This window comes from Prorops nasuta, unplaced genomic scaffold (genome assembly GCF_024137725.1).
Source record: "Prorops nasuta isolate Cenicafe-Biocafe unplaced genomic scaffold, Cenicafe_Pnas_1.2 PNAS00015, whole genome shotgun sequence".
In the NCBI taxonomy this organism is placed as follows: domain Eukaryota; kingdom Metazoa; phylum Arthropoda; class Insecta; order Hymenoptera; family Bethylidae; genus Prorops; species Prorops nasuta.
Window position 1 is genome coordinate 4,643,377 of NW_027116812.1, and position 26,897 is coordinate 4,670,273.

General features: G+C 33.8%; 4 protein-coding genes and 1 long non-coding RNA gene across 6 annotated transcripts; 2 read left to right on the plus strand and 3 right to left on the minus strand.

The window, feature by feature from the left end:
* Positions 1–2,184: 2,184 nt before the first annotated feature.
* Positions 2,185–4,881, minus strand: LOC136779004 (uncharacterized). 2 transcript variants are annotated; one of them, XM_066736272.1, is made up of 3 exons: positions 3,575–4,881; positions 2,764–3,226; positions 2,185–2,700 (listed from the first exon to the last, which is right to left on the minus strand). In XM_066736272.1, exons 1-3 carry the CDS (start codon positions 4,365–4,367, stop codon positions 2,592–2,594), a joined length of 1,365 nt encoding a protein of 454 aa, XP_066592369.1. In that variant the 5' UTR covers positions 4,368–4,881; the 3' UTR covers positions 2,185–2,591. The 2 variants fall into 2 exon arrangements, with proteins under 2 accessions (XP_066592369.1, XP_066592368.1); XM_066736271.1 differs by having other exon boundaries at positions 2,764–4,881.
* Positions 4,882–5,992: 1,111 nt separating this feature from the next.
* Positions 5,993–8,290, minus strand: LOC136778996 (hypodermin-A-like). Its single transcript, XM_066736261.1, has 5 exons — positions 8,175–8,290; positions 7,478–7,809; positions 7,302–7,410; positions 6,701–6,870; positions 5,993–6,614 (listed from the first exon to the last, which is right to left on the minus strand). The coding sequence occupies exons 1-5, from the start codon at positions 8,224–8,226 to the stop codon at positions 6,441–6,443; spliced, it is 837 nt and encodes a 278-aa protein (XP_066592358.1). The 5' UTR covers positions 8,227–8,290; the 3' UTR covers positions 5,993–6,440.
* Positions 8,291–8,651: 361 nt separating this feature from the next.
* LOC136779091 (uncharacterized) lies at positions 8,652–9,533 on the plus strand. Its single transcript, XR_010823521.1, has 2 exons — positions 8,652–8,789; positions 8,981–9,533. It is a non-coding gene; the product is annotated as an uncharacterized lncRNA (long non-coding RNA).
* A 262-nt stretch (positions 9,534–9,795) lies between these two features.
* LOC136778860 (periodic tryptophan protein 2 homolog) lies at positions 9,796–14,890 on the plus strand. Its single transcript, XM_066735994.1, has 13 exons — positions 9,796–9,908; positions 10,452–10,564; positions 10,630–10,724; positions 10,800–10,928; positions 11,001–11,453; positions 11,524–11,758; positions 11,829–12,333; positions 12,394–12,731; positions 12,806–12,953; positions 13,016–13,193; positions 14,178–14,321; positions 14,380–14,674; positions 14,752–14,890. The coding sequence occupies exons 1-13, from the start codon at positions 9,891–9,893 to the stop codon at positions 14,888–14,890; spliced, it is 2,790 nt and encodes a 929-aa protein (XP_066592091.1). The 5' UTR covers positions 9,796–9,890.
* Positions 14,891–15,080: 190 nt separating this feature from the next.
* On the minus strand, positions 15,081–17,072 carry alka (alkaliphile). Its single transcript, XM_066735996.1, has 9 exons — positions 16,963–17,072; positions 16,813–16,883; positions 16,621–16,720; positions 16,402–16,556; positions 16,161–16,316; positions 15,939–16,079; positions 15,631–15,860; positions 15,415–15,549; positions 15,081–15,347 (listed from the first exon to the last, which is right to left on the minus strand). The coding sequence occupies exons 1-9, from the start codon at positions 17,046–17,048 to the stop codon at positions 15,087–15,089; spliced, it is 1,335 nt and encodes a 444-aa protein (XP_066592093.1). The 5' UTR covers positions 17,049–17,072; the 3' UTR covers positions 15,081–15,086.
* Positions 17,073–26,897: the final 9,825 nt, after the last annotated feature.

The following is a 26,897-nucleotide window of genomic DNA, read 5'->3' on the forward strand; positions in this document are numbered from 1 at the left end:
CTCTATTAAAAACCAAACCAAATATTCTACAACAAAAGTATATGACACAATTTTAACTGTAACTATATATCCTACAAAGGGGTGAAATCACTGAAAGGCTTAGATTTTCTTAAAGCTAATATTTCCACTCCATAACAAACAACCTCCACAGTTAAAATTTTTAATGAAATCCCCCCCCCCCCCCCAATAATCATCACACCTTTACAGATAACGAGAAACAAGAGATCGAGGTATGCTAATCTTCTTTTGGTATTGGATGGGCAGGGAACTGCACACTTTCTGTGCATACGCAATCTTTCTCTGCTCGTAAGCAGTCAGCTTACAAACGGGAATGGTGTTCTATATATTTGTGATTGGTATGTAATGAACATTCTATTGTTATTAATATATTGATATTTATATTCTAATAATTTTTTCAGCTGTTTATGCTATTTCAATACTGCAGATATGCTTCGGTCACACGAACGGGTTTGCGTGCAGCTCAATAGCAACAATCATGTAAAACACTATGCAGAATGGTTTCACCGATCTTTGAGCTACACAACGGTAACTGTAAAACGAATTGAAGATCAAGTTATTCATGCTTAAAACTAGCAAAACCTATAACATATATGTGATACATCTTGTAGCCTTAAAGGTGAGCTTGAACTCAAATTCAATAGGTGTGGGGAGTGCAGTTAGCTTAAAGGCTGCAAATTAATTTTACATATACTGCGCGCGGAGCTTGAGGAGAGAGGAAAAGAGATTAATAGATTTCCTTCAAACATTCCAAAAATATAACCAAAGAATACCGTTTGTCATATACTCGGACTTTGAAATATTGCTCAAAAAATAGATAAAACGTGTTCTTTCGAATAACGAGATTGCATCGAGATGTTTATAAACATAATCTTTTTGCAATAGTAAAAACCTTCTTAGGATAAAACTACTGCCTGTTGTCTAGTAATACATGATAAGTTTGCAAACTATAATCCGCTTATGAATATTGTTAGAATTGTAGGTTAAATATATTATTCGAAATATTTTTTCAATAAAATTACTGTATTTAATTTTATATATTTATATAATCACCTATTCTTCTGTTTTAGAGTAAAATGATTTCAGTGACATAAGGTATGAAAGAAAAGTAAAAAAAAAAAAACAAGAATGTTAAACAGTTTTGATTTCTTCTTATTATAAAATATTTGTGTTCTTATTGCCTATTATTAAAGTCATGCATTCAAAATGATTATATATTTCCTACTCAAATAAGTCAATATTAAAATAATATTTATCCGTGCATTCTTCAACTTACTCAACTCGTTCCACAAGTCGAATAATTGTGCCATCTTGGCAGGCAAGTTGAACCAGTCATTTGTTATCAATTTTAATACTATCCTGTTAGCGCATTTAATATTTACGCATCGCACTCTTGTTATTTTATAATCTTTATTTGCTTAAAAAAGTATTAGTATGTCGTTAAATTTAGAGACATATTTGCTAATGTATTAATATTTTGTAGATCCATTGTATACTTCTGTTAAATAAAACAATTGTAATCAATAATAACATTATTTTTTATTAAACTTATCCGAATATATAATGTGTGTATAGCCTTACCTTTTTCTCTCCTTAAACTGTGTTTAACATTTTAGAAACAGTTACTAGATACTGAACTAACAGTTGGACGCTAAAAGTTATAATTTAATGGGTTTATTGAACACAACTTATTGAAATCTTTATAATTAACCAACTGATTCTGAATCAGATTCTTATATAGTTGTATAAAGCAATTTATGAAAAACTGAAGTAATTAATATATAAATTTTGTTACACGTACTAAGTGATGAAATAGATTGTAATTTATACATAAAAAATATAGTTTTTCATTTATAAATACATATGACGATAGCGTCAATCTTGTTTATTTAAAAAAAAAACGCACAATGATAGATTTATATCAACGAAAAAATAACATGTTCATAAAATTTGATAGGATATTGATTTTCATTTTTTTTTTAAGACGCGTGATAAAATTTTTAATTAAGGAGAGAAGAAAGAAACCCTCACGTTTTGTATCGTTTTTTAATTATAAACATTTCAATCAGATTTTGTCGTTGAAAATAATTCTAAGATATGTCGTAAGATGAAATGTGAAGAACTGTGATTTTGCGTGCACATACAAGAAAATCCAGTGCATTAGGATTTCGCTTCGTTATTTGTTAAGAAGCGTTAAAGACGGTAACGTTTAAAAGTAAGTATTAACATTTTAAGCAAAGCCACAAGCTTTATAATAAAGAATATATATATATGTATAAATTATAATAAAAAAATAAATAGGAATAAAACTACATAATAAAACATATATAAAATAAAATACCATTTCAACATTCATAATTCAGAAGAGCACATTATATAAATTTTTTTAAGTAAAACTTCGCGGTCCAAGTCAATACTGTTACTATTTCGATATTTTTTTTATACTTGAAGAAAACCCAGTGGACTTCATGCTCAGTATGGGGTAGTATAATGTATAAAATTGATTCACCAATTTTTCAATTAATTTCATTTCACATTCTGACAAATTTCTATACTCCACTGTAGCTCAAAAGTTAGTGAATCCAATTTGCACAGTGTACTACATGGTTGTTGTCATTGAGCTGTACGCAATACGACTCATGCAGCTGAAACCTCTTTGCAGTAAAGAAATAGCGTAGACAGCTGAAAAAGTTATTAGAATATAAATATCGATATATTAATAATAGTAGAATGTTCATGACATACCGATCACAAATATACGTAGGTCGTCCATTCCCTCCTAACTGTTTGGTTATAAGTCGAGAAATATATCGTATGCATACGAAGTGTGCCGTGTCCTGGTCATCCAGGATCATAAGAAGATTTGCATGTCGCGATCTTTTCTTTTTTGTTACTTGAAGAGGTACGATGATCCATACTCTTTTTCCTACCTGAAGCTCTTCCTCCACCATGGTGAAAACGTTGATGGACACATTATTATCCATCTCGAATTTCGAGACTTGATTTAGAGTTACAGGGAACGTTATGTTCCTAATATTAAATACATGCGTATAATGTGGATATGAGCCCGGTCGGGTTGTATTATTGTTTGTTCGCGAAGGATAGAATGCTGCTGTGAGCGCCCAGGCAAAACAATCGTCTTTATGCGTTTTAATATTTAACACGGCTTTCTTTTTCTTGATTTCAAGCGGCAGCTGAATTTTGCAACCTACACGCATTGAATTAGAGTTATTAATATTTACTACTAAATTAAGGATTTTTGTCAAAGACCACCCATTTTCACGCCCATGAAATTCTCTCAAGGATTTTAAAATCATTTCGATAATATTTGTTTTATACCACTGGCTAAAGTTGTCAGTCTTAGTCAATGCATTATTCGTAGTAGAAATATGTATGTCACAGCTAATATTCTTATAAATAAGTTCAGCATTGAATACACAGTTTATAATAATTCTATTTAGGTCAGATAATTCTTTATTAACGCGAGCATGTATCAATTCTTCAGCTTCTGATAAAAAATCGGTAGGTTCTATATGATCATTATTTATTATTATACCGCTGGCTATTCCATTGTTAACTGCTTCAACAAATTCTGCCCAAACAAGTGGTTCGGCAGCAGTACCATTGGATGCAGAACCAACTTGAATTTTACTTTTATCTTTTAATGATTGGAGTAGAAGACGCTTGACTCTCGCGATTTCTGCAAAATTTTTCTTTCGCGTCTTTGGAGAAATACCCCCACCAGGGTTTTTTAATATTTTAATATAGGCGCGACACTCGCGTACCCATGAACGATATTGGTCATTCGTTTTGATTAAACCATACCGATTCTTTAATTCTTTTGACTTGAAATGTCTAAAAGTGCAGGTGGCATCGGATGCAGAACTCCTTTTAACTGCACTTTTATTATCTTTTAATTCTTTCAGGAGTAGACTCTTTACATTCTCAATCTCTACCAAATACTTTACTCGTATGTCAGGAGGTGCTTTCCGACTATCAAATCTTAATTTTCTAATATAGGTGCGGCACTCGCGTACCCATAAACGGTGTTCGTGATCCGTTTTTATTAAACGAAACCGATTCTTTAATTCTTTTGACTTGAATTGTCCAAATTGGATGACATTAAACGAGGAACCGATTTTAACTGCACTTTTATTATTTTTTAATGCTTTCAGGAGTAGACTCTTCACGGTCTCAATTTCTGCCAAATACTTCATTCGTATCTCTGAAGACACTTTCGGATTATCACTTCTTAATCTTTGAATATAATCATGACATTCCTGTGCCCATTTAAAATATTCGTTTTCCGTTTTAATTAATCGAAAACGATTTTCAAACTCTCGTGACATTTTGTTTAGATTTGAAACTTCACAGGGAATCCTAACGATTATTTCATGTTGAGTGGTTGAAAGTGACTAATAATAATATAATAATTGGGTGACGCATCGCTGAAAAGTATACCTCATACTATTCATCTTTCCTTATACAAAGAATATGAAACTCGATAAAAATTATATTCTTCAGCAACAAATGTAACACTGTCCCTAATCTTTTGTAGCAGAATATAGAAGGTACATATTTTTCGACTCATAGAAGAAAAGGATTATGGGGGGGGGGGGGGGGGGAGCCGATGTCAGATCTTAATCTCCCCCGTCCTTCGCCTCCTGGTCACAAGGTAGTATTCATAATTATACTTATTCTGTCACTATTAGAAGCCGAAGAATATTTTAATGTTTAAGGGTAGCTTATTTATGTCGCAGGCGACAAGTTCGTTGCTAAGACTGAAGCGAAAAGAATTGAATTCTATACTGCAACGTTTCAGCACCACTCGTATAATCAAAATACTCGTAGCTCCAACATAAACACCCGACGAGCTGATCACGAATACTGCCTACCCAGATAGCAAAAACTTATTCAATGTATATACACTATATTTACATTGATGGATTTAGTATATTTTGTGTATATCCCTATGGATTTCAAACCATATTTAATGTATATAGAATGTATGTGCAAAAGAGACACCGTGAATATCCGTACAATATACATTGTATAGCCGTCATAACATTCTATATATATGTATATAAATATAATATATACAGTATATTTGTCCCATGTGCTGGATCTAAAAGGTATAAGCAAAGAGTATCCTTTGCTATGTGGGTATAGTAGGCACTTTTATCGTCCAGCTGAAAGAATTCGATGACAATTAGAGAAATGAAGTCAGTAGAAAACTTTTCATCTGCATCAGTGTATAAGCTTACTTACATCACGATGGCCATCGTTCTTCTGGAATACTTGTCTACAATTTGTCGCCACATGCGCCACTGGCGTCATGAACGCAGGCCTATTTCCAGATTCCAGGTCCAGAACAATAAAAATTCAAGTACCCACGGTACCTCGGGAAAACCGCTTGACATGTTAGCGAAATTTATGACACATCAATGTGCATCATAATATTCAGCTAATCAGCATTGAAGACTCGGAGATTGATAAAACTCTTCGTCCCCCTGGGGGGAGGGAAAGAATGTTATGAAACCGAATCTATATATTATAAACAATAAATACTCCGGTTACCTATCGGGAATCGTAAAATTCGAAGAACCACTCGAGTATAATCGTAAGGCGACACATAAGATCTTACAGAAACTGACTCTGCTCTTTCGTCAAATGCCAAAACATAGATGATTTAAATGCTTACTTAGACCATTCCAGAATGATTTGTAAAGATCGGCTGGTTGTCAGTGTTATCACACAGATGCACCATACACGCTCATTATTATAAAAGTATACATACGCTATAATTATCGCTTGGCAGGTTCAAACTATCAGATTTATTATACGGTTTGAAACAATTCAAATAGTTTTATAGGATGGAGCAATCTTAAAAGCTCTATCAGGACCTTCAGTCCAAATTTCGAAATAAGCCTTTTAAATCAAACACTTCTTGCCTGACATTTCCCTTAATCTCATATCTTTTGTACGCATATATTGTGTATAAACTTACATCAAATACTAAAAATCCATAAAATCATATAATATGAAATTTTTTTACATAATAAATACGAGTGTTTTATGTAAAACTTTGAATTTAGCTGCTTCCTTTTATCAAAGCACACTGTTTTACCACAGAATAGCGCAATACAGAAAGTTTGTACATATATAAATACTAGAAATTTTATATAAGAAGCAAACTGGAAAAAATGCTCCATTTCTTCTGTCATCAGCCCCCGGCTTTATAATTTCTAAGGAAATAATTACTGAAAACAAGCGCTTTACACGTGTTTTCCCCTCTAATGAATAATTTCAGTAAAAATTTGCATTGCAGGGTACTTTCATATTCAGATTATTATTATCAATTATTAGAACTTATTATTCAGTCATTTATTAAGCAATAAGAATGGTATTGCTGCAAATTTTCTTTAAGGATTTTGTACTATTCGATCTACAAAATCATTTACTTTATGGACATAAATGAAGACAGAACCAGATACTCTGGGGTGGGGCAATCCAGACGTGGTTTTTACGTCAATTCTGCTATAGGCCGCCAATCCGATAAGAGAGTTCTTATAAACTAAAACACTACTGTCATTGCCCTAAAACAATAATAATTTTATAACGCATAAAAATGTTAAAATTAATCGATCTGCGAAGAAAAGATCATTTTTACAAATATACTTACGATGCGAAGATCATTGTGATAAGCACAGATATTATGATCGTAATAGGACAATCCTTCAAAGGCGAGCGATTTTTTACAGTTTGGAATTCTTGCAATCTGTACTTCAGCTCTTTTCAGACTAGTATCAGTTTCAAATTGTGCTTTTCCAAAGCCAGAAAGTGCCGCAGGCCCTGTAAATTAAGTGTGCTAATTAAGTAAGGTTTTTTGTTAAAACATACAACCGTGTAGTACTAATAAATCGGTTTGAAAATTGGGACGGCAAAACTTGCTGTATAAGTACACGGTAGTGCTCGGCGGTATAGACATGTCATTTTCGACTTTTATATGTACTTGCCGTCGAGACCGTGTCTCTTGATAATTTTCAACCGTGTAGCAAACAAAAACACATTTCTACTTTATGTCGTTTGTATAAGAATAATGAACATATAGATAACTAATAAATTAAAATTCAAAAATTATACTTTCATCTGCATCATAATACTATATGCTTGACAATTTTTTGAAACTGAGGAAAGTTTTAAATGTATCTATAAAAGCTACAGACTTTTGTCATATATTACTGCAGTGTATATATATTTATACATATATAATATATTCTTACAATCTCCACGGAAAAATGAAAATGTAGGTTGTTCCTCATAAATCTCTTCTGGTAGTTTACCAATTTTTATAGTTTGCTGATTAGAATTGATGTTAACGCGAGAGCTCAGCTACGAAAGAAAATAATGGCATTAATTGCAATTAATCAACAATTAAATAAATACTTATATAGCTTACCTTAAAAGCGCCAATCAGATGCATTACACCTGGCTCTATCTCGGTTATATTTACACTGTGAACATAATATTTTTCTACATTGTGAATTTGACCACCTCTCCAAGGATGGTTAGATCCTGTACGAATTGTTACATGTTGTAGTTCATTTATTTTGTCAAGGACGCAGGCTGCTGTTGTAAGCACAATTTGATTACTAATAATCACACCATTGCAATGAAACGCGCCATTTGCCAATATAGCTGCCATATAAGGATACTCGTTAGGTTTTGGATACGATCTACTCATCATAGTGTTGTGCACATACAGTCTGTCAAACTTAAAGGCCAGAGTGCCTAAAAAGAGTTATAATTCTGCATTTGCGAATTATCGTTTCAACGATATTTTATATAAGTACAAGGCAGACCAGTTAAATCAAGTCACCAAAAAATCTCTGCCATTTGTGAGCTAAATTATCTAGAAACCATATCATGATAGTTGCATAGCTTAAAAAGAGAGATTCTAAAAATTATTTTTTGCTTTACCTTAAATATATTTCAAGGTCATTCATATTTTTGAAAATAATTAGTCATATACTTCATTTTGATTGCTGTAGTGTCTGTATTCAACAGCCTATGAAAACAATATTTTAAACAGAGATGTTTAAGGAGATTGATTCAAATGCTTCATATTGTCAAATTTTGTAATTTCTGTTACATACCGTATAAAACTGCACTCGAAAGAACGAAAATTATAGCAAAATTGTTAAACATCGTGGTTTCTTTTTATCAGCAGAAACCTCACTATTGGTATTTATATGAAACCATTATCGTTTTATTCTTTACTATGCTCACGATTAACTGGAATTTATAGGACTTTTGACGATTAATATGCCATTTTTAATAACATATCAATAAGTTATCTCTCAACCGTTAGGCCAGAAGTTTAAGAATAATAAAAGATTATAGCTGAAAAAATTATACGTTAATTACTGAGCAATGTCGATAAATCTAATAAACTTTTATGATACACGATTTTTGTATCTGTATCATAAAAGCTCAGTGACAGAAATTTTACATTTTTAAACGTTTTTTCTATTAAAGGAATACATTATAAAAAACAACAAAAATCTTTCTTTATCTATTTTACTCATTTCTATCTCCATCTACAGTTTTATACTTTCTAAAAACTATTTATTTGAAAATATTCGTAAATTAATTATCCTAGGTTTATATAAAAAGTTGTATCTAGCTCCATTTTCTATCAATTTCTTGAGAAGACATGTTTTAGTCAATTTTATCGGTGAACGACACCGAAGATGCAATATACATATAAGGTAATGTGACCATTCGAATGAACATATTCTTTACTGTATTTTTATCAGAACTTGTGTTGAGAAATGTATTTTTTTGCCCCTGAAAGTTCGAATTAAAGACAAAAATGTAGAAATATTTGTTTGAACATTTTTCTTCATTTTAAAAAAAATATCGTTTTTTCACACATTTAATTAATTTTTCTCTGATTTAGGAGGAGTGAGAACTCGTGCTCCACTTGGCTCCCCATTGCACGAGTCATTCTATTCACATGTTGAAGAAAAAGAATGTGAATTTCTTCGATTCCGTGTGTTTTTATTGTTCATAATAATGATGCACCAATATCGATGAGATTTTGCACACACTTCAGGCATGCAATTTTGCAGCAGGCAAAGTATTTGAAATTTAATGAAGTATTAAAGTTTAAAAGCTGCAGCACAAAAAGATGGGGGGATGAAAATACTTCAGAAAAATATAATCTGATACAAACGTGTTGCCAAATATCTAGGATGTATATTAGTACACATTATTACATTGTTTGAATTGTACTTTCCTAGTGTATAAATTTGTTTTTTATGAATTTACTGTAATATATCTTGAAGCATTAACTTGTTAATATAATTTATCTATTATACATACACATAGCACAACATTTATATAATATTATATCTGAATTATATAATTTAATTTTGCCATAATTTAAACATTATTTAAAGGCCATGTTGTAATAAATTTTTTTTAAATAAATTTGATATCTTTTAGCTTAACAATATTCTATATTAATTTATTATAAAGCAACTGTTTAATTTAAATATTTGTATGTAATTTAAATTTTGCGCTCTAAAATACTTATTGGCTGGCTGGCTACATCATCCAGTCCGTCCACCGGCCTAGCGTTCTCAGCAGTCGCTAAGTAAAATACACGCCGGATACAGTGGATACATCCATTTGAACTAGAGATGGCGACATCTCTGACTAATTGCATGGCTACGGCTACATTCTCCTTCTACCTACTCTAGTCTTTATGGCCATTTACATACACCATTTACACGATTTACACCCATGTGAAACTTTAAATCAAAAACTTAACCTAACTAGCCTAAGAAATATTTAGCACCGACACGATGAAGTTCTCATATAAAGTAAGATTAAACTTTTTAATATAAATCATATTACTGTATTTATACACGGAATTTTTTTACTTATAGTTAGACAAATTTTATTTTCAAAACAAAAACAATATTATTAGGTAATTAATTTATTATGAAATATTTAATAAAAGAGTAATGGCAGTAGGAAATAATATTTATTTAATAGTTAAAAAAGCAATGTAAGCGATATAGGGGTTAAAATGCATTCAGTGGCATATTCGTGGAGTTGGTATATCTTGCTCTACTTTGTTGTATTAGTTGTTTTTAATATTTCATATACAGAACCACATATAACAAATTGCCTCATTATAGTGGCAAATTTTTTTTATTTTACAATATAAAGTTTATCAGACTATAAGAATAAAAATTTTGGGTATAATACCTTACATATAATCCATTAAAAAATTTTAAATATTAAGGTTATATTCATATATATGTATTTTAACACTTAAGTATAAGATTTAATTGTAATTAAATTTTTTTGTATTAATTATAATATTTTGTTTTATTAAATTGTAACATTTTGTGTTACAGTTCAGTAACCTCTTAGGTACAGTTTATCGTAAGGGAAACTTATTATTTAGTCCTGATGGAAATTCTGTCATTAGTCCTGTTGGGAACCGGATATCAATATTTGACTTAAAAAAGTAAGTTAATGCTTTTTTTAATATAAATGAATGAATTCATAAATTAATTGATGTCATATTTTTAGCAATAAATCAATGACATTGCCAGTAGAAAGTGATTTTAATTATACAGCAATTGACATTTCTCCCAATGGCAGTTTCCTAATTGCTATTAATGAAGGTTGTAAAATATTAATTAATTTTTATACTATAACTTAATATGACCATTTTTAAATTAAATTATGTTCCATTACAGAGGGAGAAGCCCATATAATTAGTCTCATAACTAAAATAATAATGCACAAGTATAAATTTAAGAAAAAAATAAGATGTGTGAAATTTTCTCCTGATGGGAAATATTTTGCAGTTTGTAAGGAAAATAATGGTAAATTTCAATTAATTACTTTATAAATTAAATTGATTTACACGCTATAATTAATAAAACTATTGTGTTCAGTTTTTATTTTTAGTGCACCTCATTTACAGAATCCTGGATACAATCCATTTATAATGGAAAGAGTTTTTCATGGATTTGCTGATGAGACAACATTTATCAACTGGTCCTTTGATTCTAAGTTAATAGCCATAGGGTCAAAAGATACAGTTACAAGATTATATAGCTTGCAAAAGTGGGCAAATTTTAAGCATATTATACTTGGCTGTCATTCTGATGAAATTGTTATTTGCTTTTTTGAAAAGAATAGCTATGATATTTCAACATTAAGTAGAAATGGACAATTATGTATTTGGGAATGTAGCATTGATCCAGATGATTTAGTGGAGTGGCAACCTCCAGCAAAGAAAGAAAAAGTTTCAGACAGTGATAGTGAAGATGATATTGATATAGACAATGCTATTGAAAAGACACAAGAACAAAGTAAAAAATATAAAGCAAAAGCTCTAAATCCAGGTAGCTGTTCGTATGTTAATAAAGTAAAATTGAAATATCAAACATTGCGTTTAATCATAATTTTTAATAGGAGATTTGGAAGAAAATAATGAGGCTACAGAAAAAATTAATAATGAAGTAAAGAAGCTACAATATAAAAAATTAGCACGTCATTATTTATCTGACGTGGTGCACAAATTCGATAAAGATGCGAACCTTACAGCTGCTGCTTATCATCAAAAAACTTGTATTCTAGTCGTCGGATTTAGTAATGGACACTTTTATGTTTATGAGATGCCTGATGTCAATCTTATTCATTCTTTAAAGTAAGCACTTTATTAGATATGTTGATTGAATTAATATTTGTAATTATTTGTCTTAATTCAATAATTTCAGCATTTCTAATCAACAAATAACAGCAGTTTCTTTTAATTGCACTGGTGACTGGATAGCTTTTGGGTGTTCTGAAGCAGGTCAATTACTTGTTTGGGAATGGCAAAGTGAAACTTACGCTATGAAACAGCAAGCTCACAGTAATAATATGAACTGCTTGACTTATAGCGGCGATGGTCTTTACATCGCTACAGGTGGCGACGACGGGAAAGTCAAACTTTGGAATACGTTTAGTGGTTTTTGCACAGTCACATTCCAGGAACATACGTCCGGGATCACTGGAGTCCTTTTTAGCCATAATAGAAAATTCGTTGCATCGGCATCTTTGGACGGAACATGCAGAGCGTACGATTTGACAAGATACAGAAATTTTCGTACATTAACTTCTCCAAGACCAGTACAATTCTCTTGCCTTGCTATTGATTCGAGTGATGAATTTCTCGCGGCTGGGGGACAGGATGTTTTTGAAATATATTTGTGGAGTATGAAATTGGGAACTTTATTAGAGGTAAAAAGACTATTAACGTAAACAGAAAACTTATTCCTATAAGATATATTTCTTATTTAGATTTTAAGCGGTCACGAAGGACCAGTTGTTAGCTTAGCATTTAGTCCTAGTCTCGCTAGTACAGAGCTTGCTTCTGTTTCTTGGGATAAAACCTTAAAAATTTGGAATGCCATTGAGAATGGCTCGAACCATGAAACTATACAATTAACTGCTGATGGTTTATGTGTTACTTACAAACCAAATGGAGAAGAAGTTGCAGTAGCATCATTGGACGCACAAATTACATTTTTTCACTGCAAAACAGCGACTCAAATTGGTAGTATAGAAGGACGAAATGATCTTGGCAGTGGAAGATTAGAAACCGATCTGGTTACGGCTAAACAAAGTTTGCAAGGAAAGTAAGTGCCGAAATAGTTATTAAGGGCACCTTTTTCCAGTAATTGTTGACTTCTAATAAACTTAACACTTGCAGGGCATTTACGTCATTGTGTTATTCGTCTGATGGAACGTGTATATTAGCTGGTGGTCAATCGAAAAACATTTGCATTTATCATATACAGGAATCTGTTCTTCTGAAAAAGTTCGAAGTTACGCAAAATAGGTCTCTAGATGGTGTAAATGTAAGTAATTAAGAAATAAGATAGATAAAAGTCATGAAGATAATGTCAATATGTTTTTCTAGGATATTATAGATAGAAAATGTTTAACGGAATTCGGGAATTTGGCATTGGTGGAGGAAAGGGAGGAAAGCGAAGGCGGAAATATCCCTATTCGACTTCCAGGTGTAAGAAGTGGAGATATGGCCAGTAGAAAAGTTAAACCTGAGATTCGCGTTTACAGTTTACAATTTTCACCAACAGGTATGTAATGCCGTCAAAGTATTTTCAATTAATATTTCATATAGGGTGTTCCAAAATTAATTATTAAACTGGAAACCTTAGATAGAGGTCTCAACTCTGAAAAGAAAATATGTGTATATAAGTTTTCAGTATTTTAAATATTTTTCGAGTTACATAATGATATGTTTAATGTTTAAAACCAAGAATCCACAAAAATGGTTATACAGTTCGGTAAATATTAATAGTATTAAAAAATTGTAAAAGAGCTTTTTCTATAGATATGGCACTAATGATACAAAACTACAAGATCTTTTTTTCATATTGCTAAGATTTTCAAATTGCATAAAATCCGTTTAGATATAATTTCGTTAAAGGTGAATAGCCTTAAAAAATAATGCACAATAGATTTTTGTGGATATAATGATAGTCCATAAAAAACTATAGAATTGCTTACATGTTATTAAAATTTATTGAGTTACATAATATTATGTTTTGACTACATAAATTGTTATGTAATTAAATAAATATCAGTAGTATCAATAAAAATTCATTATAGTTTTTTTATTGCCTATTATTTCTCACATCTACAAAAAAATATTCTATACTATTTTTTATATTAATCATATTTAATGAGTTACATAATTATTTGTGTAGGCTATCAATCTAACAATTTACACGTACACGGATTTTTAAATAACTTGAAAAATATTAGCAATATGAAGAAGTTTCCAACTTTTTTATTATTACTATTGTATCTATAAAAACTTATATTTTTTGTTAATATTATTAATATTTACCAAGCTGCTTAACAATTTTTACAGCCTCTTGACTTAAACATATTCTTATGTAACTTGGAAAATATTGACAATATTCACAAAATTATATAGTTGTTCTCTTCTGAGTATTAGACATTCTGATTAGGGTTTTCAGTTTGGCTATCAATTCTGAAAAACATTGTTGAAAAAAGTCTTAGTACACTACACATGTTTTGTACAATATTTTTAGGGCAAGCTTGGGCTTCAGCTACAACAGAAGGTCTATTAATTTATTCCTTAGATGTTGGATTAGTATTTGATCCTTTTGAGCTTGACATTGGTATTACACCAGAAACAGTTGAGAAAACATTGAAAGATCAGGAATATTCCAAAGGTTTTTATTTTTTTATTGATATGGTATTGTAAATATTTCTATTATATTGTATTTTTAGCATTGATGATGGCATCAAAATTAAACGAGAAGCCCCTTTTGAGACATGTTATCGAAGATATTCCATATCAGCAAATTGAGCTTATTGTAACTAATTTACCATCCGTGTACGCCGAAAGAATTTTGAAATTTGTAGCGGCAGAATTTGAATCCAGCAGACACATACAGTTCTATCTGATTTGGATATCAACAATTTTAACTCACCATGGAAGTACAATATCTGGCGTATTGCATATGCCACTTTTGTTGCTACTTCAAAAAAATTTACAGCAGAAGTATGATGACTTGTGTAAAATGTACGTATTTTTGTGGTGATTTTTTTATTTCCCATTTATGCTATTGATTAATGCGAAAGTGAAAACATTTGTTGTAGATGTGACTTTAACGAACACACAATGTCTTACTTATTAAAGTTGGGAGAAATTCATGACAAAAAATCAGCAGTAAATGAGGAAGAAAGCGACAGTGATGATTCACTTATGGAAAAAGTAAAGGAGATAGAAATGAGTTAAAAAGCATAGGTTTAAACCGAAAAAACTTGCTTGCTTGAATATTGTATAAATGGTGTATATTGAGAAATATTAAAAGCATATTTTCTAATAAGTTGTAGTACGAATTTAGGTATAAGCGTATCTATATTTGTAATCTTCGCGCAGGTTTTATATCCATTAGGATCTTGGCTTTAAGGAAATAATGGAATAATTGATTTTATTCTTTCTTTAATAAAACTATAGGCCAATATAATAAAACGAATAGTAAAAAGAGAGCCGGAAAAACGATTCTACTATAAAAGTCAATTTGTTCGGATTTCGTTTTAGTGGGATGAATCATGATATTTTCAGGATCTAGCCAAGAAGCTTGCGAAAGGTTTCGACTTCCAGCTCGTTTGTTTTTTGGTTTTGATAGGCTCGAGATCGAGTCATATCCCCAAACCGACCAATTGTGTAGTTTCTCCATCGCATGAAATCTCTAAAACAAGAGCACCATTAAAATGATCTCTACAGTTATTTCTTAAAAAAGAAACTACGGTACTTACTGTTGTAAGCGATGAGGGAGAATATTGAAGATCACTCTCCGATTGATAATGAAGATCAAGTACCTTAACAACAACAAATTCGCCAAGGGCGGAAAATACAAAGACCATGCAACCCGCCATCCACAGATCTAGTGCCTAAATTATTTTGCTTGTATATGTAACCGTACGTTTAATTACTTAAGTTTATGATCACGCAGTGACAATATAAACTATTACCTTTACGTAAGCAACTGGAGGAATATCACTTTTAAGTCCAGTGAACATTGTTACCAGAGTAAGCATACTCGTAACTAATAAAGCAACGCGTCCTGGAATTGCATCCAGGCCAAGCCAGAAACTAAACCATGATAGCATCACCACTAACGTGGAAGGTGCAAAAGTCTGGATCAAATGGTGACCAATCTGTCTTTCGAACCGGAAAAAGACTGCTAATCGAGAAAAGTTTCCTAAAAGCATTGATCGTCTACTATCTGGACTGATCTTAATTTTTATCATTCCAGATATAATCGATAAAAGAACATTACCATCTTTTTCTGGCGTATAGTAAGTAGTTTCTTCGAGACGAAGAGGCTCTCCAACATGGTACTGTAATAATTTCAATTCTGGATTTACGGTGACCCCGCTCTCACCCCATTTCAACCGTACCTTCTGCCTATTGTACGAAACTATAGTATATAAAAGTTTCGTCAGACACTATCCAACAATAGGACATATAACTAATTTTAAGAGCAATGTATAATACTTACAGCTCTCTATATATATGGGACAAACTTGTATATCCATTGGATAAAGTTGAAATTCCATTTGACAAGCGATTATAGCATGCATTCTCACCGAGTATATTACTGTTTTATTTTTAAACAAAGTTACGGACGAGAACTTGTGGGTCAAAGTTGCTATTTCTATATATTTAAAAAAAAAATGTTAAAGAAAATCGATAAAATTACTCAAATTTGTTGCTGATGAATTTTTCTAGGAAAGTCTTACCCGACACTTTGGAGTTCAAAAAATATGGATCAGGCTGCCAGAGACTATCGAAAAATCCTGGTGGAAGTGTCACATAGTCATCCCCTTCTTCAAAAATGTTATTTGGCATATGCAGGCGAGATTCTGTCCAGCTTTGTCGTACGAACATATCGACTCTGTAAAGAAAATAAATTATGCGATGACACAGATCATTATAAATAACTAAGAAGGATGACATACCGAAAATCCATATCTTCGACATTGATCGAATTTATGTCGATTACAAAAATATTAAAGTCAACTATCACCGGCGTGTCCTTCCCGGATGGTGGTCTGATCTCTGAAACATTTTTCGTAGTAGATCATCGTTTCATTTCTCAACGACTGAATGATTAAATCTCTGGAAAATATTGAAATGAAAGATGCACGAACCCTTGACATAATGGTCTGGTAGAATTAAGCTGGGTTTCATAGTGTAATTTCGGTGGCCTTGGTAGAACAAACTAATGAAAAAATAATAGAGATTGAACTACTGAGAAAGAGAGAGAAAGCGCTGTTAAATTATCATCGATCGAAGTTTACCTGGTCGAATGGACTACCGGAAGGAGATTTCGGCAGCAGTGAAGCAAAGCTACAGCCAGGAGTGCAAGAAGCCGCATGATAAACATCAAACGACTGTTGTTAGCGAGGAAGCTAGAGTTATGCGCAATCTACTTGGGATTAATTCTTTTAATTGACCAGTAGTTTAAAGAAGGAAGAGAAGTCCACGCCTATCAGTTATGCGGGGAACGACAATTTAGCAGTTAGCGAGAAAGAGAAATTGGTGAACGGTCGGGTCTAAATGGAAAAAATTGTAAGATCGAAGGAAAGAGAAATATTTGCATGAACAAACCTATATACACCTATGGAGTTTATCGTGTGTTAAAACTGGCAAGTAATTTGAATGAAAAGTGTTGAGTCAAAGAGGAGAAGCTGGAAGCTGGAAGAGCTCATCGAGGTCATCGATCGAGGTCGAGTTTTAAGCCGGTGCCGTTCTAAGCGTTGCCTCCAGATGAACGAATCTCTCGGGTCAGGTACCGTTTTTCTCCTCGGCACTGGCCTGATGGCGAACATGATGCAAACAGTATTGTATCAATCGTCGATTGGAATTTTTAGCTACCTGGGAAAACACTGCAGCGCACCTATATATATGCATATATATATTTTATTCTTTTATTTATACTCCGATCCTTTTTAGGGAATTCTATACACACACATATATATATATATATATATCCTTCGTAAAATTCTTTCGATTCCGTCTAATCGTAACCTGCACGTGGGGGCGCCCATGACTTTGACTTTCTCTCGAGGAATAAACGCGTCTCTCTATGCCTGTACCGCAAGTAAGTGTCCTTGAAGAATCGCGAAAGCATGCATGCGCTAATGTCGATATTATCTCGTAAATTTTTCTTCCACAACCTAATTGCATACTCTCCCTATAGGTACCAACGTTCAAGATAATTTAGAAAGATATTTGTTCTCCGTGCTGTATATCCGAAAGGTCGATTAATCAGTGTGTCTCTTAATTATCATTATCAATTAACCAGCTTGAACCTCGTTCATGCTCCAACAAATTGCAATTGATGGTTCAATTTACGGAACGAGATGCAGGTGTTTGCGTTATATTTCGTAATTCTTCGTCTTCTTCTTCATGTTTCTCAATTTTTTTCTTTCACGCGTGCGTCTCTCACCTCGGTCCCCAAATTTAACTTGTCACGTTGGATATTTGTGCAGAAGAAACTTGATATTTTCCAAGTGCAGACAAAGCTGGATGAAATTATTTTTCAGGGACGCACCGTGTCGTCTGTTTTGTCATCGAACAAATTAATTTAGTTTTACGTAATAGTCGCGCGGTACCATTTTGTACTCAGAAGCAATTGTGTCGTCAAAGTCGATTAGAAGAGGTAACGGTTAAACGGTGCTGGTATATGTGTTTGGCATGTATCGAGATCTTATATTTCAAGTTGGTATACATGAGAGATATAAATGGGACATGATGTTGAAGAGAAGTGACTATGCAAGTGGGTACTTTCTATGTAGCATCGTTTTAACCTCGACTCGTGTTTGTCTCTTCTTGGTCTCTACGAAAATCGTCAAGAACGTTATATTTACCCTCGTAAAGCAATAATAAAAATAAAGCCCTTTTTGTATCTTAGCGAATATTTAATTGTGTCTTAAAAAAAAATATAACGATGGACGAGTCGCTAAATTAATTTTTATGCACTCATCATTGGTATCGATGTGTACTCATGTACGCGTATATGTATATATTTACAATAATAGAATTTTGCATACATCGTTATAGCTATGATTAGGGAGAAAGTTTGCTTTCCCCAGCTAGCGTTGTTATATAGTTGAACGATCGTTTTACGATTTATATTACGAGGATCGTTACACCATTTTTCCCTTAATCTTATCGGACAGTATTATAGTCAAGTGAGAAAAGGTATAGTCGTTGAATAAAATGGTTTATGCAAGTTACGAACGTCGGCAAAAATTTAAAAGCGATAAGAATTAATCACTGAAATTTAATTCAGCTACTCTTTTATAGGACATAAAACATTGCTGCTATATTTTGCAAATTTTCATAACATCTTTCATGAAAGAAGCGAAACATGAATTGAATATACGATTTTTAAAAATTTCACGTGCAAAACTTGCAATATTCATTAATTTGTTAGGATAATAAAAGTTGAGGAAAAAATTCTAAAAAAAAAATAAGAAGAGAATATTAACTTATATAATTTTATTCTACTTTTAATCAGTTTTAAAAAACATTAAATTTTGTATTAAAAAACGTAATACAATTTTGTAAAATCATCAGAGTTATTTTATAGAAATATGCACGAATAGATCTACAAGACTATCCAAATGTTTGCAGAATTTTAAACTACGTAATTAACACGCTAAAGAATACATAAAGTTTAGAAAATTTCATGATATTATCGAAGTTTCGAAAGATTCTGGAAGAAAGGGGATTGATCGGAGTGAAATTCGGAGATCGCGTGTAGCGATTGAAGGTAAAATTTCGCATTGCGAGTTCCCCTTAAGGGTTTTATTGATTTTAATGATGGCGGGTGGCCGGCGCCTGCACCCTCCGCTCCAAAGCCAAGAGGCCCCTGTTCCGTGGTGCTTTCGCCTAAATATGGGGTTAAAATAACATCGGAGCTTTTTCTTCCTGGTAAATCGAGGCCTGAACTTCCAAGGATTTTCTGCACTGTTCGTTCCGGGACGCTCCAAAAAGGTAGGTGGATTATCACGTGCGATAATTCCAATACATCCGCACACTGAACAGCCGCAGTCTCTTAGCTATACAGCGACAGCTGTGCCGAGAGCTTTCAAGCTTTCAAGCTTCCTCCTCCTCCTCCTCCTCCTCCTCTTTCACCTTCATTTTATCATTACGTCTGTGGAATTCTCTCATAATTCCAGATACAAAATCATCGAACACTCTTGTCATTAAACCTGTGAAAAAAATACAAGTGAAGTAAAATTCGCCACCATGTCCCACCAATCGATCCAATGTCCTCCTCTAGATAAATTCGAAATCCATTTCTATCCAGTACTGATTTATGTCCTGGAATGTGAAAGTATTTGCCACGACATGCAAGTGAGTCTAGAATTAAGTCCCGAGCTATGAGAATTTTGTGATTTCATTCGCTTTATTTCCTTTTTTTCCATCGGGTCATTTATCGATACAAATTTACCGATGAATAATTTCAGAATGTTTCTCTGTAGTAAAGAAGTGAGATGACAGTGCGGTATACACACACACACACATACATACTAATTTTTCGAGCATCTCCCAAGAACCATGCGAACGTTTCTTGATTTACACTCATTCATCCGAAATGCGTCTTAACAATGACATTGTGCAACAAAATACAGTCCGCAGGTGCATTGCACTCGTGAGAGCTGCAAATACGTAGCCATTTCGCAAACTGTTAAATAATGATAAACGTGGAAATATCATTCCTGTTGGACTGTGCAAAGCCGTGCTATATAGAGACCCGCTGCTTTTACACAGTATACTGAGTTCGACCGTCGATATTATAAATTCGGTATAAAGCTGCACAGATAAAACGCGGTAATTATAGAAATTTCAGGAATTAGTCGGGAAAAAAGTTGAACGTTGAAAGGAGCAAAGTCAATGTTCAATTAGTGTGTATATACATATATATATATATATATATATATATATATATATAGTTGCAGGGATTGGAATCGATATAATCTCAGAGGAGAAAAACACTGCAGAAATGGCTAGTGGAGGATCAGTTTCACTACTGGCATTTTCTGATAAATCCACGATGTAGTTGCACGAGATGATTAGGTTTCACTTTCTAGGCTCCGGCGGTCTTCGCTGAAGCAGACCGCGAGAGAGCCACCTGATGGAATCTGAATCGCAAGTTTGTCGCTCCGAACCTTCCCCTATAACTTCTTCCACTTTTTTTGTTAATCCCTCGACATTGCTTTATGTCCGCAACCAAAATTTCCTGCAGGTCGTAACCTTTTGGCGTTATAGGGGCTAATTGGTCCCGCGAGTATTAAAGAAAGTCGATAGGGGCCTAGACACCGACCTCGAAAGCGAGGTGATGGAAGCTCGAAGAAAGTGTGGAGGGAGACGCCCGTTCGACAGACGAGAAAACCGCGTCGTGCTAAACCGGTAACGAGATCGGTCAATGCAAACAAATCTTGCAGTATAACGTGACGTCGATTAGATCGTCGCGGTGCGTTACGAAAGATGCTTAGAAATTATTGTTATTATATATAATATATAATGTGTTTATACATGGTTTTAATCGTTTTGGAATATTAGGGAAAAAATTCACTTATCAATTTATAATTATGTATATATTTATATGCAGGGTGTTACATTTTAAACTACGCCAGAGATTTAAAGCTGATCATTGAGTATTGTGAAAAGAGTTCCGAACAAAAGTTTTACGGCTTCGAGGGGGATATAAAGTGGTAGTCTTGCTTTGACCTTGAAACGTCATTTGAACGGTACACGAAGGCTACCTGGACTTTTTTTTGCATATTCTTGTAACTGGCGTACCTCATGAGAATTTCAAGCTTCTCTTATCATTTTTTCATTTTATCTTGCGTTCGTTTACCCCGCGAGATATTTCCATATGAAATTGTTGCTCATATGTAGAAGTGCGTTTTTTGCTGAAGAAGTATACGCGTATAATTGCACTCATATGAATACTTACACTTTCGAATTGAAGTATATCATAAACAACTGGAAACAATGAAAAAATTACTAGAACTTTTTATAATGCTTTGAGGTTAGCTACAATTTTACAAAATGTAAAATTATACAGGGTGTTTGATTTGAAAAGCTTCTGGTGGATTTCATATATTGATCAAATAATGTTTGAGAGTCAAACTAAGGCTGTATGTACCACTTATATCCTCATCGAAAACATAAAACTCTCGATTAAAAAATTTTATCCTAAAACTTGTAATTATCAATTATTATTTTAAATTGACATTTATAATTGCCAAGACATAAAGAGTATCCGCTAAAAAATAAAAATTTTATATTTCTCAGAGTCAAGAAAACACACGAATGTTTATACATGTATAGTGAAGCACTCAAAGCATAAGACTAAACATAAATCTCAGATATTTATATAAAAAAAAATTATCTCGTACACATAAGTGAAATAAATGTTTAACACAAAATCTACCGAAATTCTTTGCATCTCCATTGAAAAAGAGGCTTTGCACAAAAAGTTGCAGATTTCTCTTAAAGAAACAAAAGAATGTAAAAAAAATTGGACTCGCATACGTCTGCTCTAGGGGGAATAATTAAATGAATCACACTGTATTCATTGTACAATGCGTTATATTATAGAAAATAATGAGTTGCGTAGTGTCGCCTGAATGGACCTAATTGCGGTTAAGCTGTGCAGAGATTCGGTGAGAAGGTGAGGAAAATGTAAGAAGAAGGTATGTAGGTGCGGCGCGCGTGAGGTGTGCGTGCAGAACGCGTGCACGCGTGCAGCTGTTGTATAGCATATTGCATCTTTGCAGGGGGAAATTTCTCTCGCGTGTGGGCTGGTCCATCCGGTCCACGCGCTGGATAACGACGTTTGCGAAGCGAAGAAGCAGCGAAAGTGAAATCGCTCGAGTCTACCGTGCACACTAGCGTGTCTCATCTACCTAGCTATCCTTGCCACCAAGCTATTTACAAATGAGTTTTACACCTGTGAAGAACCTTGCAATCCACGGCTCTAATCGCCGAAACAATCCAACGAAAATTCTTGGCCTTCTTTCTCCCTTTTGCATCATCATCCTAGAGTCTCTTTGCTTTAACAGGTGACAAAATATTCGCTGTTGAGCTTGCATCTATTGTTCGAATTATTAACATTATAAAAATAGTAATAATTATACACTAGAATTAAATTTCTATTATATTAACGTGTTCTATGTGTATATATATATATATATATATATATATATATAAATGATCAGTTCTTTGATCGCCGGAGAGAAAGGAAATGCTGCAACCACTCTCCATTAGATATAGCTTTTCCCTTCGTTTAGAATCAGCTTTAATTAAAGATTGGCGCAGGTTTGTGAAAAGCAATTTCACCCATTGCTATTATTCCTATCGTAGACCGCAAGAACTTGATACTTGTTGTAATAATAATATAATCCGCGGAGCGTGCTTCGGGGACACTCGGTCAACAGTTTACATTTGTTATTGTTGTTGTTTTTCTTTCATTCTTCGTCATCCGCATGTCCCCCGTGAGAGAAACCGATGGTTAGCGAGGGAATCCAGAGCTCCTCGCTCTTAAAATGCTTTTAGCTATATGACGTGGAAAAAAATCAACGACACAGTTTAAGCTTTTCACCGCGCATATTACGTTACGGAAACGAATGTTGCGGAATAGTATTGACCGAGGATAAATTTATGAAATAATATTTGCGCATGCCAAATATTTAGGGGCCGTCATACACTTCGTAGAAAAATCATTATTCTGTTAAACGTAAATTTGCCTTCTTACAAAATCGTGTACGTCATCGGCAATCGGTAAATTCCTTCTCTCTGCGTAATGTGTATTGGTGGATATTGAATTATCACGGTAAATCCAGGGTTCTCGTGCATTCTCTGTGTGAAATTCGGTATAATAATAATTAATTTGTTATATAGGAAAATGTAGACAAGACTGCTGCACTGGGGCCGGATAAATCAGTGCTCGATCAAGTCTGATTTCATCCAATCGGTCTTGTATATCGCGTGTGAAAGTGATTGCTGTAAACTTGCTTTCTGCAAACACTAGGCGATATGCAAATTTAAACTATTTGTCTTCAAAGCTGCTACGTGAAACATGTAAAGCATTTTAGGGAAAATTTATCTGTTTCGAGGTACGATTGCTCGTCCTGAATCTTATTCCTCAGGTAGCCACATATACATATATATATATATATATGCTGGTCTTTTGCCAGAGACAATAAGGAAATTATATGAAGCATTAAGGAAGTCAGGCAGCATCCGAATGATATACAGTCTATATTTCTTCTGCTTGTCGAAGTATCCAACGTGAATCCGCGTGTATACTCTGAGAAATCCTCTACTTTTAATTTTACTGCTTCTTCTTTTTCCCCATTATCGACAGGGAAATCGGAGATCCATAGCAGACGCCACAGAGAGAAAGATGATTTAATTCGCGAATAAATATTTCTTTGATCAATTATATACTCATTACTTGGCTTTAATTAATAGATAGCTCGTTCGATCGACGAAAAAAGAAAAAGAAAATATTCGAATGAAAATGATTTGTTTTTCTCTGTTGAGGCTTTAACGATTTCAAGGCCACGGAAAATGAACTTATTCCAAGCGAGAAAGTCTTCCTCCACTCGATGCTTCCATATGGAGTACTGGAACAGGTCGATGTACGTCGTTTTTACGATAGAATTTGAAGGAGAAGATCTAGCCATAATAGATAATAAATCACCATGTTAAACTATGCTGGGAGACTATTAAATGAATCGTAAATCTTGAAATGCTTTATAGTGCATAGTGTTGCATTAGTAAAGTGGAAGATTATCGAATTACTTCCTATTAATAGTTATATATATAAATAGTTGTAATAAAATTCTACTAAAATAGAAATGGACAGTTACATTCTGTGTCTTGTTTGGAGGTTGGATGAAACTTGTCTCTCGCGGTAAGTCGTGAGGTTCAACGACGAGTTTCTTGGCCAATTTTGTTTGGTATCGACAACATGCTTTCACCGGGTCAAAAACCTATATTCTTCAAAAGTGTGAGAGTGCCTGACGTAATATCCAGAGGAAGAGAATATCGAGCCAGTTTCGTTTGGCCAAAGATTCGAATCGAACTTGAGCATATATATATATATAGTAAATACCCCGTGTTGTTATTTTCGCACAGCGTAAATAGAAATTCTCTCCTCGATAGAAATCGCAAACTAAAAACTATCGAAGCATTCATTGACAATTAATTCACCGGCTAAAACGATGCCTGTGTAAGAAGCTTTTCATATCCTAATTTCTGACACTTTTTCTCCACGTGCAAAAACAGTGCTTACGATCGAGGAAGCGATTTCCCCAATTCTCTCACCTGTTCGATAATTTCCCGACTTTTAACTCTCGGTACTCAAGCTGCACCAGACAGCAACTATCAAATAAATATGATAGAGAAGAAAGTTTACGATTACCGTAAATTATATCTTTACGATTTTTCGGCCCTTGTAATTAAACGCAAACTGATGATGAGAGATGCGGAAATTGGGTCGGTGGGTTGAAATCTTCATATTCCGATGAATGAATCGGGAACCCATTTTCGTTCCTCCGTGTGCATGTGTGCACGCTACTTTGCGCGATGCAAATGTGACAAGGCGTCTCGTCTCATCATTATAATAATATAACGGGATGATTTTCATTATTCGCAAAGCGTGACACTTTCCTTGTATCCGCGAGGTACTCATTAACCCTTTATATGTCGTTCAATTTAATTTTCTGTTCGCCAAAAGTAAAACGAACAACTGCAGTTTCAAAATTTATCTATGTACATATTGAGTGGTTTTATTGCACGACATTCGAGTTTGGAATTATTAAACAAACAAGCAGGAAGAAGCCGTTAGAAGAAAGTTTGCTTCTGGCGATAAAAAGTTTCTTTCGGTGGTGGATAAACTCTGGGCTTGAATGGCAAAAATGCAATTTTTTCGAGATTCTTATATATTACATTTTACAATGGAGTTAAGCTTTTATCTGCTGCACTTTTATGTTTAAGATAGAATATTATATAAATGTTACATATAATTCTGTAGTTATTTTTAATCAAGCACAAAATGGGATGGCATTTTTGAACACTTTGAGATTATATGTTTCTAACTTCTGACCAAGTGTATAAATGTAGAAAAATAAAATTGAATAGTGTAGAAAACGATATCTTAGCTTGAACTTGATGGGGAAAATTCTATAAAGTATACGTCACACGTGTTGTAGCATTTTAGATGTAAACGTACGAATAAAAAAAACACACACACACACTTAAGACGGTTTTGTGCAGTTTGAGGGAAGAATTAAAGAACGAAGAAGGATTTTATCATAGTTCAGGGTAGACTCCGCTCTTCGCTGGACTCTTTACCCGACACCGACAAGGCCTTATCTATCCCACGTAGTTTCCGGCTTTACGTAATAGGAAGGAAAGGATAGCCGCTGCTTAGAAATCTACAATGAGGAACTAATTATTGTTCATTATGCAATTTGTCTCTAATTATTCGATATTTGTTTCCAACAATAACAAAGCCCGTGCCTTTGGTTTTCTCCTTTTTCTTATGTTTCGAATAAATAGATGATCTCTGCCGAAACGGGACGCCGGTGGTTTCACGGCCGCCAAAGAAGCAGAACCGTTTTAACCAAAGAGACGATGCGAAGAAAGAAGCGTGGAATCTGCACACGGAAAATAAGAACTCGCTTTCTCCGTCTCTAACCTGATTCCGTCCGATCTGCTTTTTCGACTCGGATTTTCGTCTGGAATTCAACAAAGATTCTCCGTTACCAACTAGAATAAATAGTTGCAACGAGGCAGGCAAGGAGAGTAGATTTTGCTTGGATGACTCGATGTAGGTTTCAAGAACGTTTTATCGGTTAAAGTTAGAATCCGTAGAATCTGCAAGATTTATGACCTACTGAGAGAATGGTGCACGTAACCTGCAGAGATACACTAAATTGGAGTATAGAAATGGATCAGCAATAAGACTTTAACGGTTTGTTTGGATACTTGCGCAGCGACGCTTCTCGGAGTGACTCGGCCCGGACTTCGTAGTGTGCGAACCATGAAGAATTCATGGTGCGAATATTTCGTGTGGTCAGTGGTTTATTCCGTAGTAACACAAAACGAGACGATAGAAGGGGGGGGGGTGTTTTCGTTGGTGGGCAGCGTGAGGAACGGAAGAAAACGAAACTTGTTGAACGATACGGAGGCTACAGAACTTAGT

What these genes read in the sequence shown, in the direction of transcription:
- LOC136779004 (XM_066736271.1), bottom strand. Translation starts at nt 4,367, where the DNA reads ATGTCACGAGAGTTTGAAAATCGTTTTCGATTAATTAAAACGGAAAAC. An exon ending in CCTACGTATATTTGTGATCG is followed by an intron (nt 2,701 to 2,763) that starts GTATGTCATGAA and finishes TAACTTTTTCAG; the next exon opens with CTGTCTACGCTATTTCTTTA.
- LOC136778996 (XM_066736261.1), bottom strand. Translation starts at nt 8,226, where the DNA reads ATGTTTAACAATTTTGCTATAATTTTCGTTCTTTCGAGTGCAGTTTTA. An exon ending in TTCATTTTTCCGTGGAGATT is followed by an intron (nt 6,871 to 7,301) that starts GTAAGAATATAT and finishes CTTAATTTACAG; the next exon opens with GGCCTGCGGCACTTTCTGGC. An exon ending in ATCACAATGATCTTCGCATC is followed by an intron (nt 6,615 to 6,700) that starts GTAAGTATATTT and finishes TTATTGTTTTAG; the next exon opens with GGCAATGACAGTAGTGTTTT.
- LOC136778860 (XM_066735994.1), top strand. An exon ending in AAACAAAGTTTGCAAGGAAA is followed by an intron (nt 12,732 to 12,805) that starts GTAAGTGCCGAA and finishes TAACACTTGCAG; the next exon opens with GGCATTTACGTCATTGTGTT. An exon ending in AGATCAGGAATATTCCAAAG is followed by an intron (nt 14,322 to 14,379) that starts GTTTTTATTTTT and finishes TTGTATTTTTAG; the next exon opens with CATTGATGATGGCATCAAAA.
- alka (XM_066735996.1), bottom strand. Translation starts at nt 17,048, where the DNA reads ATGTTTATCATGCGGCTTCTTGCACTCCTGGCTGTAGCTTTGCTTCAC. An exon ending in TTTGAACTCCAAAGTGTCGG is followed by an intron (nt 16,317 to 16,401) that starts GTAAGACTTTCC and finishes TTAAATATATAG; the next exon opens with AAATAGCAACTTTGACCCAC. An exon ending in TCCCATATATATAGAGAGCT is followed by an intron (nt 16,080 to 16,160) that starts GTAAGTATTATA and finishes TATATACTATAG; the next exon opens with TTTCGTACAATAGGCAGAAG.